This window comes from Anthonomus grandis, chromosome 6 (genome assembly GCF_022605725.1).
Source record: "Anthonomus grandis grandis chromosome 6, icAntGran1.3, whole genome shotgun sequence".
NCBI lineage: Eukaryota > Metazoa > Arthropoda > Insecta > Coleoptera > Curculionidae > Anthonomus > Anthonomus grandis.
In genome coordinates, this window is record NC_065551.1 from 3,771,122 (window position 1) to 3,787,613 (window position 16,492).

Consider the following 16,492-nt stretch of genomic DNA (forward strand, 5'->3'; position numbering starts at 1 on the left):
ATAATAATATTAATAATAATAATAAAATTCTTTATTTAGCACTTGGCTAATACATTTAATTTACTAAATTTAGTAGTATAAAAAATAAGTAAAACCTATATTAATATATAAATATTGTACATCACATAACACTATTTCTAAATAAATGATTTTTAACATTCTTATTAAATAATCTTAGATTACTTGCGTTTTTGATTTCTAATGGAAGAGAGTTAAACTTGCAACCTTCAAAAAACTGTGATTGAAATGAAAAACTTTGAAATGATTTCTGCAATAAAGTTGATCTATACTACCGCTCAAAAGTATTTGCCCACATATGACTGTTTTAAAGTTATAACTAAATATAATAAACCCATCAGTTATTCTTATGAAACGGTTTATTTATAACAAAATGAATATAAACAATACATTTTTCAATTAATTAAATTTAAGAAATCAAATTTTGGATTCATCTACATGTCCGCCTCGATTTTTTATAACAACTTCACAGAGTTTCGGTAGTCTTCTAATTAATTTGTCCAAAGTTTCCTGAGGTATCTTGTGCCACTCGTCTTGGATGATCCTCCACAAGTCTTCTTTTGATGTGGGACATGATTTTCGCACTTGTCTATCGAGTTCATCCCACAGTAATTCGATAGGATTAAGGCCCGGTGATTGTGGAGGCCATACAATAATTTTCAGAAGATGTTGCCTTTGTAATTGACCTAAATATTGCTTGCACAATTTCGACGTGTGATTGGGGTGATTGTCATGTTGAAAGATGAAGTTTTCGCCAATTATTCGAGTACCAGAAGGAAGTACATTTTCACTTAAAATTGTTTTGTAACCCTCTTTTCGAAGAATTTCCTCTATTCTTGTTAGATCGCTCACTGCAGATCCTCCGAAACAACCCCACACACCATCACCGAACCACCACCGTAGTTAACTGAGGCCACCGTACAGTTCTCAGCGACCCTTTCATTCGCATAACGGCGAACAAAAACTCCACTCTTCGTTTCAAAAACCTCGAATTTCGAATCGTCACTACAGAGAACTTTCTTCCAGTCATCAATGGTCCATTCTTTGTGTGATTGGGACTACTCAAGTCTTTTCTTCTTATTAACATTCTTCAGTAGCGGTTTTGATACAGCTAAACGTCCTTTAAGACCAGCATTATAAAGTCGCCGTTTTACTGTCGAAACACTTTTTACGCCGGACCGCTATTTTACGCTCCTTGTTGATTTTTGCTGTGATTTCAGGGCGGTAAGGCGTCTATTGCGTTTGCTTGTAATTATAATATTTAAATCCTCCTTTGAACTTGTTGCCTTTGGCCTTCCCGATCGAGATTTGTTGCTAATAGTCCCTTCTATGGTGCATTTCCTAACATAATCGACAGTCCGCCTTGGAATTCCCAAATCCGTTGAAATTTGATGGTTAGTCTTTCCAGCCTTATGAAGTCCAATGATAATACCTTTTGTTTCTACCGATAGCTCTTTTGTTTTAGCTATTTTAAAGAATGTTGAAAAACCAGCAAAGAAACGGTGACAATTGTCAATGAGCAAGCGAAATTATTTACCAATGTTACATAAAATCCATTCTTGAAGTCTAAACACCTTTAAATGTTTCAAATTTCATCGGAAACGAGCTGTAAACTAGCTGTAACTACGAGCTGTAGATTAGTTTTTTAGAAGAAGTGCATATTTTCACTACATTGTTTGTTATTTGCAAGACTATTTTTAAATACTCAGTGTTTTTCAACGAACCATAGTTGATAGGTATACTGTTTAAGCATATATGCAATTTACAAAAGAGATACACTCTAAATATAGGTAAAAAGATAAGATTTTTGTATCTAATTTAAAATATTAAAAAGAATACATGGTGGGCAAATAATTTTGAGTGGTAGTGTAACTCTTGAAATATGATAATCATTTCTTAACTTTATATTATATTGTTGAAAGTTGGATCTTTTCTCTAAAAAATGTTGCAGATATGATGGCATAAATCCGTGCTCTATTTTATAAATTAAAATTAAATTTGCCTTTAAGAATATTTTGCTTCACAGGAAGCCATTTTAATATTTGAAGCATCTGATCGATAGGTATATGTTTATTACAGTTAAGAACAATTCGCACTACTTTATTTCGTTGAAGTTGTAATTGATTTATAAGTTCCTGAGAGCAAGATATAACTAACGAGGAACAGTAATTAAAGTGCGGCAAAATAATTGTATTGTATACTAACATTTTAGTCCATTGGGACAAGCAGTAAGGAATTCTCCTAAAAAACCCAGCTTTCTTGGCAATCTTTTTACAAATATAATTTACATGACCATGAAAATTTAATTGTTGATCTAAGAGTACTCCTAAATATTTTATATCACTGACAAATTGAATTTTTGATTTTTTAATTTCAATATTTAAACCTTGATCTAAACATTTTTTCAATAACTATTACCATACACTTTGCCTTTGATTCGTTTAGTTTTAATTTATTTTTACAAAGCAATTGATACAAAATATTCAATTCCAAATTTAAGATACTTGTAGCTTCTCTGTAATTTTTACCTGACACACAAATTACTGTATCATCTGCAAATAAATTTACGAAAGATAACGAACAACAGCGGTCCAAGAACACTACCTTGTGGTACACCTATTATACTTTCTATTTTATTTGAAAACTTTTGTTTTATACATACTCTATTATACCTCTTATCCAGGTAATTTTTAATCCAGTCCAAAGCTTTATTACCCACACCATAAGATAACAGTTTTTTAAGAAGAATATTACGATCTATTGTCTCAAAAGCGCGTTGAAGATCCACAAATACACTTATAACTATATTTGTCTTCCTTAATCTCTTTTCGTCATCTGCTCTTCAGTATGTGTGTGGGATACACATACTGAAGAGCAGATTCACAAAAGTGAATATTTCTAAACCCTGACTCTCCAATATATAACTGTTTATGTTGTTCAAAAAATTGTCTCAACTGCTGGCATACAATTGTCTCTATAATTTTATCAATCACAGGCAATAAATTTATTGGTCGAAAATCTGTAGAAATCTTTGAAGTGGTTACCTTTGGTATTGGAATCACTACACTAGTTTTTAAATCACTTGGAATTATTCCAGTTGATAGGCACGAATTAATTAAATGCAATAAAGAGTATCCAGTGGCACTAAATAAATGTTTTACTAATTTCACACTAAGCATATTATCACTAGTTTTTTTATTTTTTTATTCAAAAACTGTCTTTTTCAGTTGTGACAGATTGACATTTTTAAAATGTGAAATTTGTATATTCGGAGAATTAGTTGTATTACAAGTTCATTCTATTGTTTCAATACTTGCAGAAATATCTTGTAAAGATACACAAAAAAGAAAGCAGGTTTCCTACTTACTGGCAGTCTGCGCTTATAAACGCCAATAATTAAGTGCGCTTTTAAACGTTCCCGCACATAGACAAATCCGGTCGGAACTTGTTGTCAGCGTCAATCGGCGCCGACTCTTTTACCGGAATGAATTTTTAATTCTTGGTCGCTTGTTTTATCAAAGGGTTCTAAAAGCGGCAAAAGACATTTACTATAACAGGAGACTGGCAAAGTCTGGTAATGTCGCAAAGAATTCAGTTTGTGAGGATTGATACTACGATGTCTTCTTGCAAGCCGATAGAATGTGGAGTGCCTCAAGGTTCAGTGCTTTGCCCTATTTTATTTCTCATATTTATCAATGATATCGCTAGTCTGAATATTAAAGGAGGAACCTGCCTATTCGCGGATGATACTAGTTTTACCTGGAGCAATCCGGATATTGCCGAACTTCATAAAATCATATCAAGTGACTTAACTTCTATCAAAGCATGGTGCGACTCTAATCTTCTTTGCCTTAACATCTCCAAAACTAAATTTTTATCCTATAAACATAATTTGCAATCTTTTGTACTGGATAACCCTTTAACAAGAAAATTAAGCATCGCTTGTTTTGCGCTAAGATCAATTTCCAAGGAGCTTAGCCTCTCAACCTCTATAACAGTGTATTTTTCCCTCTTTGAATCACACCTTCGTTACGCCCTTCCTTTTTGGGGTGTGTGTAGTGTCACTCAATTTGACAAAATTTTCAGACTTCCAAAGAGACCTTTGCGTTATACACTTAGACTTAATTATAGAGCTCATTGCCAGGATTTCTTTAAAAAATTTAATAGCCTAACTTTGCCGTCACTACTTATATATGTGTCCGTTTGTCTAATTCGCAAGCACGTTTCATTAAATTCAGATAGGCCATCCCATAATTATCATCTCAGAAACGCGGAGTATGATTTATATCTGCCTACTCCACATTCAGCATTGGTAAAAAAAAATGCACAATCATTTGCCATTGAACATCAAGTCCATCACATCTTTTCCTACTTTCCGTAAGGCATTAAAATTATTCCTACTGGAGAGAGCCTTTTACTCGGTAAACGATTTTTTTAATACTTAATTTTAACTTCACACACACAGACTGATTTTATTGTTTTTATATGTACTGTTTTATGTAGCTAGTAGCTATGTAGTGTTTTGTTTATTTGTTTATTTATTCATACTTTTGACCACATACAATTACTGATTTGTATAAGTTTGTATATTTGTTTTATTAGTTTTATTTTATTTTTGTGTGTTTTGTTTGCTTTTGTGTTTTACTTTAGTTATCAGCTTTGTCTACAAATTGTAAATTTTTTTTGACAATAAAGCGATGATTCATTGATTCATTTCGGAGCCGAGCGTGCGATGGACGTAGAAAGTCCGATCTTTGCTGTTTTTGCAAAGCCTGCACTGTGGAATAAACGGCTAGTCTTATTCTAAAGAAATGTATCCTAAAGTTTGTCGAATGAAATAGCAGCTGAAATAGAAATTAAATGGTTTGAAAGTTTCCATTAATAATAATAGTATATATTTTCAATATTTAAAGAAAACTACAATTTTACTTATATGTATAGTTTATTAAACAAATATAAAAACCAGGCAAAAGGGCATTATAGTAAAAATAAAGTTGTTTAATTGCGATAATTCAGTGGATTATTAGGAAAAAAGTTGGTAAATATATTTCTAATTTTAGTCTTAGCTGTATTTGACGGTCTCCCAGCACTTTGATTTTTACTTTGCTCAATGTCTACATCAGTTAAGTGTCTTTGAACATTTTCTCTATCAAGAATAGTGTTATGTAGAATACAAATGCATTTAAGAGTCTGTTGTTAAAGCATTCATGATCAATAGGCAATTTTTCCCATCAAAGGGTTTCAGTAAAAATTCTAAAAGTGGATAGGCTTCGTCCCCTATAAAAACATAAGGTGCCTTCATATTTGTGCCTTGGTATTTTGATTTCTTTTGTTGTTAATAATTTATAAAAATCTGAGGACTGGACTTTTTATAGTTAAAAAATATAGACCCAGAATTTTTTGGACAAATAACGCGGACATGTTTTCCATCAATCTATTACGTGGGGGAAGTTCCATATATTGTAAAAGTCTTCGGCGATCATTTTAAAAGTTTCCTTTGTTGAAATAGGCATATGTTCCGGCTGCAACTCATGCTATATTACCAGTACAGTTTCAGCTATAATACTTCCTACAGTTGAGGCTCCCATTCGAAAAGAAAAGCTTAGGAACCTCGATCGGGAGATCCAGCAGCCTCTTACACGTTAAAATGGCAATTTTTTAATCGCTTATATTTTAAGACAGTTAAAGCGATAATTTCTACTGGAAACTGTAATACACAAACTGCAGAAAGTCTACACAAGTCGAAAACGAAAATAGTCAGACAAACGACAGTATTGACGAAGTTCCAGATGAGAATCTAGATATTGAAATAAACACAGAGCGAAATGAAAATCAAACTATTCCGAACATAAACGAAAATAATTAAACCAAAATCAATAACGATGGAAAGAAAACAGTCAGGAAAAATTAAATAACACAAAATTAAATAAAAGTAAACGGTAAAAGTGAACCTTGGAATGAACAATTCATAACAATTGAAAACAAAAATTAGAATATTTACATGTAAAGGCTAAGCGATCATAAGTGATGGAGTAGGATGGTGATCACACTTGTTTTTTTAAAAGTTTTCTTCCTTATGTACGTCAAATTCCTGAAAACAAAGTACTGTCATTCAGAGGGAGTGTGCAATAACTTGTTGAAGAATATACCTACACACATGGTTCATATTCTGTACCAGCTCCTCAAGTTTCTCCGTATGCTGGAAGTTCATATTCTTCCTCATCCACGTACATTTCACAAGTTACGGAGCCTTTTGCACAACATACGAATTGTTCAACTACAATCTATGATAAATCTGCAGGACAAACATTACCAAATGGTTTTCTTAACCTTTAGATAGATAGAATGTCTTGAATGATTGTCTATAATTTTTTCAGAAAGTTTTGTTACAAATATGCGTTGGTTTAATAAATAAGAATCGGCTATTTGTGTTAGTTGCACCATGTTTTTGTTAGGCGTTGTTCAGTTTATTCCAAATCATAATTAAATGTATTTAATGTCATTCTCATGGAATTAAAAAACCTTTCTTCATGAATTTTTAGCGTTAGAAATAGGTGATGATATTCGCATATACTACACGCTCTTTATTTAGCGGATGTATTCCTTGCCTTGGTCTTCGCATTCGTAAAAAAAAATTTTTTCCAGAAGCAATTAAGCTTTATTGTACGTACCAGGTGGAAAAGCGGCACCGGTATTGAGCGCCGAAAGTAGGAGCTGGATCACCTGCTTTCTTTGTGTGTTTACCTTAAGCTATCTGAATAAAATTGATTAAAGTTTTCCTCTATACTACCTGTGTATGTCCCAAAATCAACATCCATATAATCACAAAATCACCTTTAGATTGATCAACATATGGTAATAATATAATATTTAGTTTTTTTAGTACGCATTATTGAGGTTACTTTGTTCCTGAGTTTTTGATAGCTTTTCCAGTCAGAATCGGTTTCTGTAAAACGAAATCTTCTATAAGCCAAGTTTCTTTCCCGTTGAACCTCTTGAACCGTCTCATTAATCATCATTTTCAGGCACAAACTTATCTAAAGCTGTTTATATTATGCTTATAAAATCATTATATACAATATTCACATCTGTCGAGGTGTAATTCGAATTTGCACCGACCAGTTAAATAAAGTAAAAGTTATTTTACTTTTCCAGTATTTTTGACTTAATAATAAGCATCAAAATTTAGCTAAGTTTTATAATCAAAATCAAGAATTTAATCAAATTGTAATTATCTTGTTAATCGGTTGATTGATTATATTAAGTAGAAAACATCATATTTATTAAATCCATAAAACTAATTACTATTTTTTAATAAATTAGGTCGTGATGTGCCCACTCTCCGGGACACTAGCAGTAGCCGGCACAGCTGGACAAGTGATTATTGCTAAGTTCGATACAGAAGTGCTGGATGGGCCGCTTAAGGTTGTTAGTATGAATATTGTTAGTGACAGAGACGGATTTGTGTGGAAGGGGCACAGTCAGTTGGCACCAAGAACAGGTAAATCATTTTATTAATTTATATTTCAAATTAAAAATAGTAATAAAAATAAGGCCTTATTCTTTGACAAATTTTATAAACGTATCACTATTTTGGCCTTTTAACTACTTATTCAAGACTTAAAGGAATATGGAACCCATCATTAGATACAGACTTGTCTAAAACCTCTTAAGTCTTAATCATTAACTTAAGGGTAAATGAAAACCTATATTTGTTGATAAATTATTGGATTCCCTGTCATTTGCTCGAATAATAATAGTAATAATAATAATAATAAATCGTTTATTTGCCCAATTTACAACAAAATATTATATCTTAACTAGATACAAAGATAATAATTATTATATGCTTTAAAATTAAAAAAAAAAAAAACTTAACCATAATATGGGCAAAAAGGAGGCTAAAGGCAATTTAAAAAAGATTCGTGTTTAACCTCCCTCATAAAATAAGTTATAATTTCCTTTTTGTTTCTTTTGTTGCATCCAAAATAAATTACTAGGTATCCCCCAACAAGTGCCAAACATCCAATAAGCTTTAACATACTCAATACATACATATTTAATAAACGCGACGATCGCCAGATATACCCATTCTACCGCAATAAATATTTTTTGTATTTATGTTTAAATACGCTTGTTGATACATTTTTAAAGTCCTCAGGAATCTGGTTGTAAATTAAATAAATATTATAAGAAAATGACAGCTGATAAAACATAGTGGTATGCAAAGGCGGAGAAATTAGACCTCTATGCCGGAGATTCAAAGAATGTACGTCAGTTCTATAGCGTACTTTATTTAATAGATGCGAGGGGCAATTTAAAGTTATTACTTGGTCAAATACAGTAGCAGCATGCAAATTTCTACGATCCTCCATGGAAAGCCATTTGGTTTGTAGCATGTAACTGACAGGATCTCCACAACGAATGCTGTAAATTAATCGCAAGCATGACTTTTGCACTCGCTGAATTCGACCTTTGTCGATGGAGTCTAAGCATGGACCATAATACGACGTAGGCAAAATTAAAATGACTCAAAACCAGAGCGTCGCATAAGGTAATTTTTTGAGATGTTGAAAGCAGGGGTCTATGCGGAAACAGTTGCTTTAAATTAGAATAAGCAGATTGAATGCACTTACTTATATGCTGTTTATACCTCATATTGGTGTCAATGTGAAGTCCCAAATTGCGGGAACAAGTAGAATGCAAAAGCTTGTTTGAGGAAGCCATACTCTGATGCAATACTCGCGATTTTTGCCGAAAATCAAGAAGGTAGACTTAGACGAGTTTTTTTGCAGATTGTGTTTTTCTGAAAAAATTATTAAGGCTTTTAGATCATCGTTTATTTTCTTGGCAGCTATTTCTTTACTTTCAGGAAAAAAAAAGTAGAGTTGCGTGTCATCAGCATATAAATGAGCACTGCAATATTTTGAATGTCAGTGTTAGAAGTTGTAAATATATTTGCGAAGCTTGTTGCTTAACCGCAATATGCTGTCTTTAATAATTAAGCTCGCGGACTATTTTAGACCCCTGTCAAAACATGACAATGGTACGCTTGCAGCGGACTATTCTTTTTCCGATTTTGTAAAACACAGAGCGTTGATATGACTGTTTCGCTGCAACTACAAGTGTGTAAACAACCTTAGCACAAAACCAGTGCCTTTACCGGTATGTAAGTAGGTTAATCTTGTAAAAGTGATTGGAGATAGAACTTCACTTTTGTACTCAATAAATTACTCAAAGATGAAAGAACTCTTTTAACACATCCGGCTGTCTATCGCATGACCAGAAGATCCTTATAACATCACACAGTCAGTGCCCGAACCACAATTTTTCCAAACGACCACTTTCCCGAACGTTTTTTTTTTCGAATCACTGTTATAGAACAGAATTTTTCCTGAAGGACCATTTTCCGGAAAAAAAAGTAATTTTGAGTTTTTTTTTAATATTATAGCAAAAACTTAAAATTATTTTGCTTAAAGTTAAAGAGCTAAGTCGCTACTATGTGTGTAGCATATTGATTTTACACAAGTATTTTGTTTTTATTGGAGTTTTTTTGGTTAAAGTTTGTAAGGTAATATTGTGAATAATGAAGCCCTGCAACAAGTGTTTAAAGCCAATCAATGATGATCACATAGAAAAAGCCCCTAGATGTGATAGCTGCCGTGTATTTTTTCATTTGAATGAAAAATGTTCCGGTCTTTGTGCAAGTGAGCAGAAAGCCATAGTTGTGCAGAAACGCATTATTCTGTTCTTTTGTGATGCTTGTGTGCTCTCCTTCAAAAAAATTACTTTGCTGACAAACAAATTTATTCAACTGGAGGAGCAGATTAAATCTCTAAAGGATGAAGTGGATACTTTAAAAAAAAGCAGACTTCTCAAGGGAACGGTTCTCCTGCTAACATGGAATCAGTGTTACATGAAATTGAAGATCGTGCAGAGCGGGCCATCAATCTAATGGTTTACGGTGTTCCTTAGTCTGGAAGTAGCAGTATGCAAGAAAGAATTGTTAATGACAATGTTATACTCGTCCCCATCTTAAAAAATGTTGGCATCGCACAGGATGATGTTTTAAAGGCTTTACGAGTAGGGCAGGCTTCCGAAGGAAGGAATAGGCCAATTAAAGTGGTAACTAAACACTCAAATTTGGTAAAGAATGCAATGAAAAGGCGAAATAGACTTGACGGAAACATAAGAATGGGCTATGATAAAACAAAGCTTCAGCAAGAACAGTTCAAAGCTGTTCTATCTGAGCTACATGGCAGAGAACAAGAGGGAGAGACTGATTTAATTATTAAATTCATAAATGGTTCTCCATCAATTACCAAAAAGCCACTACCAAAAAACCGAACACATTAACCTACATATCTATTTATTTTCAGGGTGGCATTGGTACTAAACTTGATCAACTTCGGTGCAATATTGCAATGTGATTATGATGTCATTATTTTGATTGAGACTTGGCTAAATCAACATTACTCAGACAATGAATTAGCTAATTCTGAATATCAGATTTTTAGGCTAGATCGCAATTCCTAGGAGCACATTTTTGTTCAAGTGGATTATGGTGAGCTATCTAATATTTTGGGTTGTGTTTACATTCCTCCTAATTCTTCAGAAGAAGTCTACCGTGCCTATTGCTCAGCAGTTGAAAGTATTAAGGACAATTTTCCCAATATACCTGTATTTCTATTTGGAGATTACAATTTACCCTTAGCCACTTGGAATTACTCAATTAAAGAGGGTCTGTTAGTTGAGTGCGCACTGACCTATCCAGCCAAAATAGTTTGTGAATCATTTTCTTATCTGAATATGCGACAATCTAAGATTATTCCAAACTATCATGGTGTATTTCTGGATCTGATTTTTAACAGTATTGACGAGTGCCATAAAATATCTGTTCAACAAGCTTTAGACAATCTTCTTCCAAACAACTTTCACCACTTAGCAACAATTTGCGATATTAGGGTTAGTGATAGGATTGAAAGTTTGGATTATAGTACAACTTATTTTGATTTTAAAAATGCTGATTTTGTAAGTTTTAATGATTATTTTTCTTTAGTGGACTGGCTTAGTATTTTTGATGATTCAGACATCGATAATTCAGTGAATAACTTTTATGACATAGTTTTATATGCAATCCTCTATGTACCAAAAAAAATATATAAACCTTCCAGGTTTCCTCGTTGGTTTTCCCCAGAATTAAGGAATCTTATTTTATCAAAAAAGACTGCTCATGCTAAATTAAAAAGTACTTACTTAGCTAAAGATTATATCCTGTTTGCTAACCTACGTACTCAATGTAAAGTTCTTACTGAGCAATGTTATAGATCTTACATTGCTACCCTAAATGAGTCAATTCAATCTGACACCACACAATTTTGGGATCATATTAACTCCCTTAATAAAAGTCATGGTATCCCAAATACTATGCATTTAAATGATATTTCAGCAGATTCGGGGGAGGATATTGCAAACTTATTTTCTACCTATTTTTCTAGTGTTTATCATTCTGATGAGGTTGATCTCACTAACTTTAATTTTCCAGTAGCAAATTCTGTCGACATGCCTTTTATCCAGTTCACCCTGTCTGAGGTTTTTGAATCTATATTTGGTCTTAAGGACAAACTGAGTTACGGTCCTGATAATGTTCCCACCTTTGTGTACATTATTTAATTTGTCTTTAAAATTACAAACTTTCCCTGAGAAATGGCGTGACAGCTTTATAACTCTTGTATTCAAAAATACTGACAGGGATGATCTAAAAAATTATTTATTCTGAACAAATATTGGCATTGTAGAGGTCTCTTGATCAACAAGCAACATGGATTTAGGCAGGGTAAATCTACTTCTACAAACCTTGTATTATATCATGACTTCATTGTCAGGGCTTTTGAGAACGGTCATCAGGTCGACTCCATCTATACTGATTTCTCAAAGGCCTTTGACACAGTCATCCACTCATTGCTCATTTTTAAATTGAGATGCTATGGTTCCCCTAAGTGGTTTCTTTCTTGGCTAAATAGTTACCTACATAAAAGGATACAATTTGTTAATGTAAGAAGTCCACTTTCAGTTCCTATTTTGGTTACTTTAGGGGTGCCTCTGGGGTCACATTTGGGGCCTCTACTTTTTAATTTATTTATTAACGATATTTTCAGTATTATCAAATTTTGCAAATTCCTATTATTTGCAGACGACCTGAAGCTATTTTTAAATATTTCAAACTTGTCTGATTGCCTGATAATACAATCAGACATAGATTCTCTATATAATTGGTCTGTCTCTAATGGCTTACATCTTAATAAGGATAAGTGTTTTATCATTTCTTTTACTAAATCTAGAAAAGTTGTCCCATTAAATGATAATACACTTTCAAGAGTATCGCTAATTAAAGATTTGGGAGTGTTATTTGACAGTTCCCGGACTTTCATACTACATATAGATAGTTTGTCTAGTAAAACCCTTTGTACTCTTGGTTTTATAACTAGAAATACTCAAGGCTTTTCAGCAGCTGCCTTCAGAGTTTTATATATTACACTTATTCGTAGTGTCATGTCTTATTCTTCCATAGTCTGGTCCCCTTATTATGCTAACCATATTTACAGTCTTGATAAGGTCCAAAATAAATTTCTCTGGACTTGTGCCTGGCGATTTAATGTACGAGATGAGTCTTTATTGGAACTTAAATCAAGGCTAAATATGACTTCTCTTGAGGACTATCGAACTAGGTGTGATATCATATTTCTTCACAAGTTGATCAATAATGCAATCGATTGCCCTGAATTGTTATCGCGGATAAACTTTAGATGCAATACCAGAGTCCTTAGAGAGACGTCCCTTTTTCTGGTTGAATGTCACCATACAAACTATGGTAAATTTTCTCCAATTAATCGACTCCACATGTTGGGAAATAGATTTAATCAGGCTTTTGACTTAGTGGATTTAAAGCCTTCAAAACTTAAACGGTATCTGAGTGAGTTTACTCGTTGAGTGCTAAGTGTTAAGTATCAAATATATTTGATTGCTTTTACTTTTCTTATTTTGATTATTTTAATGGTATGTTTTTAGTTGCTTTATATTTTTTTTGGAAGTTTTTGGTTAAGTTATTGGAAGTTTTATCTTATTTATATATCTTGGGCTGCTACATATTAATATACATTTAGATAGATATATTGTTGATTTATAGAAGATTTGGATATTTAATAGATTAAGTTCATTATACAATATTTTATTAATATATTTGTTGATGGCAGAATAATTATATACATTTAGGGTTAGGATATAATTTATTTCGTAAATAAAAGAAAAAATAAATAGAAATTGAAGAGAGCTTCTTTAAATAAAAATTGTTGGATAAAAGTACCGAACCAGTTTCTTAAGAACATTCTCCCTACGTTAATGCAGTGTTGACTTTTTCAAATTATCTAGTACCAAAGAGGGGCTAAAATATCAGAATTCAAGTAAATCCAATGTACTGCCCTACGGTGCAGCAGATTTTTAGGATTCGAATGAATGAATAGTATTTCCTTTCTTGAATCTGTAATAATGTTTACTAAAAAACACTTTTTGTTAATGAATAACTTGAAAACGCTGAAAAATTAAATATAAAACAAAAAACGCGCAGAATTATACCTGAATTTTTTTTTAAATGCTTTATTATTATAATGCTTTTTTAATAATAAATTCAATATACAGATTCATTTAGCAATTCCAAAATTCTAATCATATAGCCTTTAATTTAGTTTTGCACCTAGACAACTGAATGCCTGTATGTGCAAAAGAGAAGGATTAAGCTTGCTTAAATTTATAATGCTACTTAAAAAAAAAGAAAATGTTCCTATACTCCATAATTAACTAGTTACTAATAGATTTTAATAAAATAAAAAGGTATCTTATTAATTTGAAGGATTAAAGAAGGAAGATTAAAAGAATAAACAATTAATAAGAATCCCCAATTTTAAAACTGTTTATTGAATGAATTGAAAAATATTTCCATACAAAAAGCAATTGAACAGCGTCACACTAATTAGACACCAGCCGCGATATAGCTTATTTTGCAAATAGCTGCTATAAAATAGGTCGACTAAATATTGCAACCAACTATTAATGTAAATAAAATGCTTTAATTAGCATAAATTAATTAATTTATGCTAAATTAACCTACTTTGCTTTTAAAGAATTTGCCTAATATTATTAATAATTCCTTTACATCATCCCCTTTTGGCGAAGGACCTTCACTATGGCCACTTGTGAAAGTCATTCTTTAGGAAAATATAAAAATATTAAAAAATTTTTACATGTTGAATTACATTTATTACTTAACCTACCGATTCTTAAAGTTAAACTTAATTTATTAAAAAAAAAATATTAAAAAAGATTAAATTTCTTACTTAAAAAGACCCCATAAGTACATAAATAATAAATTATAAGTACATTAATATAATATAATATAACTACAAAAACATCAAATTAATCCTATTTATACAACATATTTTCTCACGCGGTTTTCGTGTAAAGTAATTGATTTTCCTTTATCGTCCTTCATAGTGCAGTTTGGGCCTTCTGTGCCGATAATTGAAAAAGGACCATTGTACCACGAGCCAAATTTATGCCGACTTTCATTTGTAACCCTAACTACTAAATCACCTGGGCTCAAATTGGATACTTTTGCGTTTATATCAAGTTGGCCTTTTCTGTCCAACTTTGCTCGTTTGAGAAACTCCCCTGCCATTTTATGTGCCAATTGTAGCCTATAACGAAATTATTGATCGTAAGCATCTATATTGTACAATGGATCAACTTGAGAGTTATTCAATGAATCTTGAAAATCAGCTTTTTTCCCAAATACAAGCTCGAACGGGGAAAAATCATGATAAGAACTTGGTGTCGTGTTATAACGTAGGCTACTGCGTTTGCTCCACGATTGCCCGAATTTTCATTAAGCAATGTAAGAGCATCTAAAAATGATTGTAGCCTGTCATGTGAGCTATCAAACTCCTGAGGTACTATTTTCCCAGCTAAATGAAAAAACTCTAAATTTGACAAACGCATATTTATTTCCTCATCGTCGCTCGATGATATATAATATTTGTCCAAAATTATCGGATCAGATGGTACTTTAATGGTACTTTATATGGAACTTTTAATATCTCAAATGCCCTAACTAGTTTATCTCTAATAAAAATGAATACATCCTTATTTTGATTCTTTTGCTGATTATCTAATTGAACCCAAATATCCTTGATAAAGGCTGTCGTTTCATTGAATAACTCTACTAAATTGTCCGTAATATCGGCTCTTGTCTTGTTGCTCATTTGAACAAAATCTGTATTAAGGCATTACAGGGTGGGAAAAAACTTTTCGGTCCAAAAATACGTCAAGTATCAGTGTCAGGGGGACAACTTTTGACATAATTAACCATTTTAAAAAACTCAACCCCCTAAGCGGGGATGACATCTCCTATTTTTTTTTCAAATAGGCCGGGGGTCAAGTGATACCCTCTTAAAAAGGTCTTGCCATTCCCTATACACCGCTGCTTAGTTTTTAAAAATCGACTAATTCGTTCAAGAAATATGGGCCCTTAAATGTTGGGTTGTATTAATAAAATGAAAGACATGCTTTTACTCTACCTCCATCTTTTTTCGTTGCATTAAAGTGGAATGTGTTTATCTCAAAAAACATAAGCAGAAGCATGTGCCGTTTTATTTATATGAGCCTATGTGTGACGATATCATTAAAATGAATTGAGAGAGTGAGACTGAACCCAGAGTGAACATGGAACACATCTTTAAGTCGAAACACTAATTTAATCATTTTAAGTAAACAAACGACAAGAATGCGAGAAACAATTTTTTGTCTTTTCAATGTCTTTTGAATGATGAAAGTTTCGCGAAACATGTTCAGTTCATAACAAAAAGGGGAATATTGAAAATGCAGGATTTCATGAAGCTATGGAGATTGCAGTATTGGGGAAATTGCAATGGATAGTACGCTAAGTACAAGGTAATTGCAACGGGTGTGTCTCGAATAAGTGTCCAAAGGGTATTGAAGAAATACAAGTTCCATCCCTATCAAATTCGCTTAGTGCAAGAATTGAATGAAGACGACTTTGATCGTCGCCTGCAGTTTTGCGAAGTTATGAGTGAGCGAGCTAGTTAAACAATAATAATTTCATACTTATGTGTATTTTTCGGACGAGTGTTCTTTCTTCTTAAATGGTTTAGTGAATCGCCACAATTTCCGTTATTGGACTGACAGCAATTCAAGGATTTTCCACGAAACACACACACAACACCCCCAGAAGTTAAATGTATATGGGCTGGTATTTTTGGAAATTCCATTGTGGGCTCTTTTTTCCTCCCTGGAAAATTAACAGGCGATATGTAGATAGATTTGTTACAAAATGCCATCAACCCAGTTCTAACAAATATCATAGAAGAGAACTGCGCTTACAATGAACAGGAATTGATTTTCG

The 16,492-nt window shown here is 32.6% G+C and overlaps 1 protein-coding gene across 1 annotated transcript in view; it reads left to right on the forward strand.

Moving 5' to 3' along the window:
• LOC126737848 (lethal(2) giant larvae protein homolog 1) overlaps positions 1-16,492 on the forward strand; it is a 173,095-nt gene that overhangs the window by 96,427 nt on the left and 60,176 nt on the right. Inside the window, exon 11 of the mRNA XM_050442912.1 lies at positions 7,342-7,519. Coding sequence (XP_050298869.1) covers positions 7,342-7,519 — 178 coding nt within the window. The remainder of the gene's footprint in view (positions 1-7,341; positions 7,520-16,492) is intronic.